The following is a 2,478-nucleotide window of genomic DNA, read 5'->3' as shown; positions in this document are numbered from 1 at the left end:
AACGGGTAAACAACCTTTCTATGTCCTACGTCTTTACTAAGCTTACTACTAATACACTTAATTACTATAACTTCCGTCTGGGGTACCGGTACTCCAGCTAGTTATATATATATATATATATATATTTTTAAATGAAAGGTTACTATGAATAGAGGGTGCTGAGAAACCACGTGTGAAAACATGGGTAGTGAGAAGAGAATGAAAGTTGCTCGAAAAGCTACGAAAGGCAAAGGAAAACAGTGGGAAAATGGACAGAGTAGCAGCAGCAACCCAAAAACTAGAAAATTTAGAAACCAAGCTCGGAGCAAGTTTTTTAACTTTAATCCCATTCTAGGTATGTAGGTTACTGATAGTATTAATACAAACGTTAGTACTACTACTAGTAGTACTGTTGCGGAATGAATTTTTGTTCTGACACAGCGTCGATCTCTGTCGGTGTGCTGAATCGTACGATGAGATTTGGCAGCTGCAAATACCAAATTCTGTCTTCTCATCCAAATTTTACGCCATTCTAATTTACAGTAAATGTTTTTTTTCTAACATTATTCATTTAATTTTTTGTTTTGAACAAAACGTATTTAATTAGTCTTGTTTCATGTTATATCAACAGTGCTATTTCGTTATATTATTTACTTTTTTATTGTTAAGCCTAACTGAACAATTATAATTTATAGCAATACAAACACTGAAACAGTAATAACATGCAACTTATAAGTTATAAGTAAATATTACCAGATAACATTTTTGTTTATTGTAAATGTCTTCGAACATTTGGTTATTCATTAAAATAAAATTATCATCCCATTGTTTTCGTTTTCAAGGTAGATGACAAATAACTTCAGATAAATGTTTTTTTTAATACTATGACTAGTATGAGACTTTTTGACTTGCACCATTTTTAAGGGTCTTTGAACATCACAGGCTGTGGTACTAGCATATTTAGAAGGAAGTTCATAAAAAATTAATGTGTAACCATTAGTTAATAATTTATTACACTAAGACTCGTAATAGCAAGAGTTATTAGGCATATTACTAGGATTAGGAATAACTTGTTACTGTTAGTAAAAAGTACTAACATCTAACTGTTAGTTTTTAGTTTAGAAATACCTTTTCTTCTATTCTCTTTTTTTCTCCTTGTAGGTCATTATTTTTTTATTTATTATGCTTATTAACTCGAAATTAGAAACCTAAGACTTTGTTGTAATGTTTCACTTGAACTTCCAAGAAAGTTATAGTTGCATCTGCACACAAAATCGATTTTAACACTATCATTCATGGTAAAATGTGCCCAGGACCTTATGACTTTATATATTTTACTACAAATTAAAAATTCAACTCCTACTAGTTAGAAATAAAGGTTCAAATTGGGAGTGCTTGGCAGCTGTATTTTTTAATTACATTAAACAGTTAACTTAAAATTGTTCATTGTTTTGTTTTATATATGTTTATTTGCAGGTTTAGTATGACATAGTTTCTTATTTGTTTCATTCTAGTTTTGTGGTAGTACTAGTAATATGAAGGCATTAAACCAGGGAATTGTAAGATGCATGAATGCACATAGTGCAGTTAGGAGGCTGACATGATATTAACGTTTATATTAATTTGGCTAGACGTATATACAAGGCCTAAAAGAGCTTTGTTGGTGATTCTTTATTTGGAACAATCTTTTCAACATAAGAGTTTTTAAGCTTGAAATGAATAAAAAGATCAGTTGTAAAAGTAAATTTCTTTTTTGTTATTTAAGATCCCTGAAATGTAAAAGATAATCACAGAACAGAGATTTTGTTTTTTGAGATGTGTATATATATGCACTAGTATTTAATTTGTGAAAGGACTAAGCAGTATGACATGTAAAGGGACTAAAATAGGATTTTTACAATTTAAATTTCTTTTATACATTTAACAAATAATATATACAATAGACACCATTATATCATATTTAAGTTGACAGAAAAAGACATCAAAATTATTATAATATTCAACAGAAACATGTTGCATCAATGTACTCAGTCCAAAGAATGAGGGCTGTTATCTGTAAGTTCTACAGTATCATATAGCCCTGTAGGAATGGAGTGAATGATGTCATTTTCCTCACGGCAGTAATATCTAAGAAACCACACAAGACATGCTGTGTGAGTAAAACTCTTACATCATCTATGCTCTGATATACCATGCTGAAATGGGTGTATTAGAATTGGCAGAATACTCAATTATTCAGGAATACAATACTCTTTGCTGGATAGGTACCTTGAGTGTATTTTTCTATATAACAGTATCATTTTCCTTGCTGACCAAAATATCACACAGTCCATTTGAAAAAACGTTCTGCTTGTTTAAATTGGTAAGCACCCAAAGTACGAGAACAAAGATAACTTTCAGATAGTTTATTTTAATTTCCAAATATGACTTGTTTGGGTAAGAGTTCCATATGGCACCCCCACTCAATTTAAAAAAAAAATTCATCAAAGTAATATTTAT

At 30.3% G+C, this 2,478-nt stretch overlaps 1 protein-coding gene across 2 annotated transcripts in view; it reads left to right on the top strand.

Moving 5' to 3' along the window:
* The first annotated feature begins 141 nt into the window (after nt 1-141).
* LOC106464195 (RRP12-like protein) overlaps nt 142-2,478 on the top strand; it is a 150,038-nt gene continuing 147,701 nt past the window's right edge. For both annotated transcript variants that reach the window (XM_013924320.2, XM_022391898.1), the window contains exon 1: nt 142-334. In XM_013924320.2, coding sequence (XP_013779774.1) covers nt 181-334 — 154 coding nt within the window. In that variant the 5' untranslated portion in view covers nt 142-180. The remainder of the gene's footprint in view (nt 335-2,478) is intronic.

Source organism: Limulus polyphemus, unplaced genomic scaffold (genome assembly GCF_000517525.1).
Source record: "Limulus polyphemus unplaced genomic scaffold, Limulus_polyphemus-2.1.2 Scaffold1585, whole genome shotgun sequence".
Lineage (NCBI taxonomy): Eukaryota > Metazoa > Arthropoda > Merostomata > Xiphosura > Limulidae > Limulus > Limulus polyphemus.
This window is presented reverse-complemented; position numbering and strand designations above follow the sequence as displayed.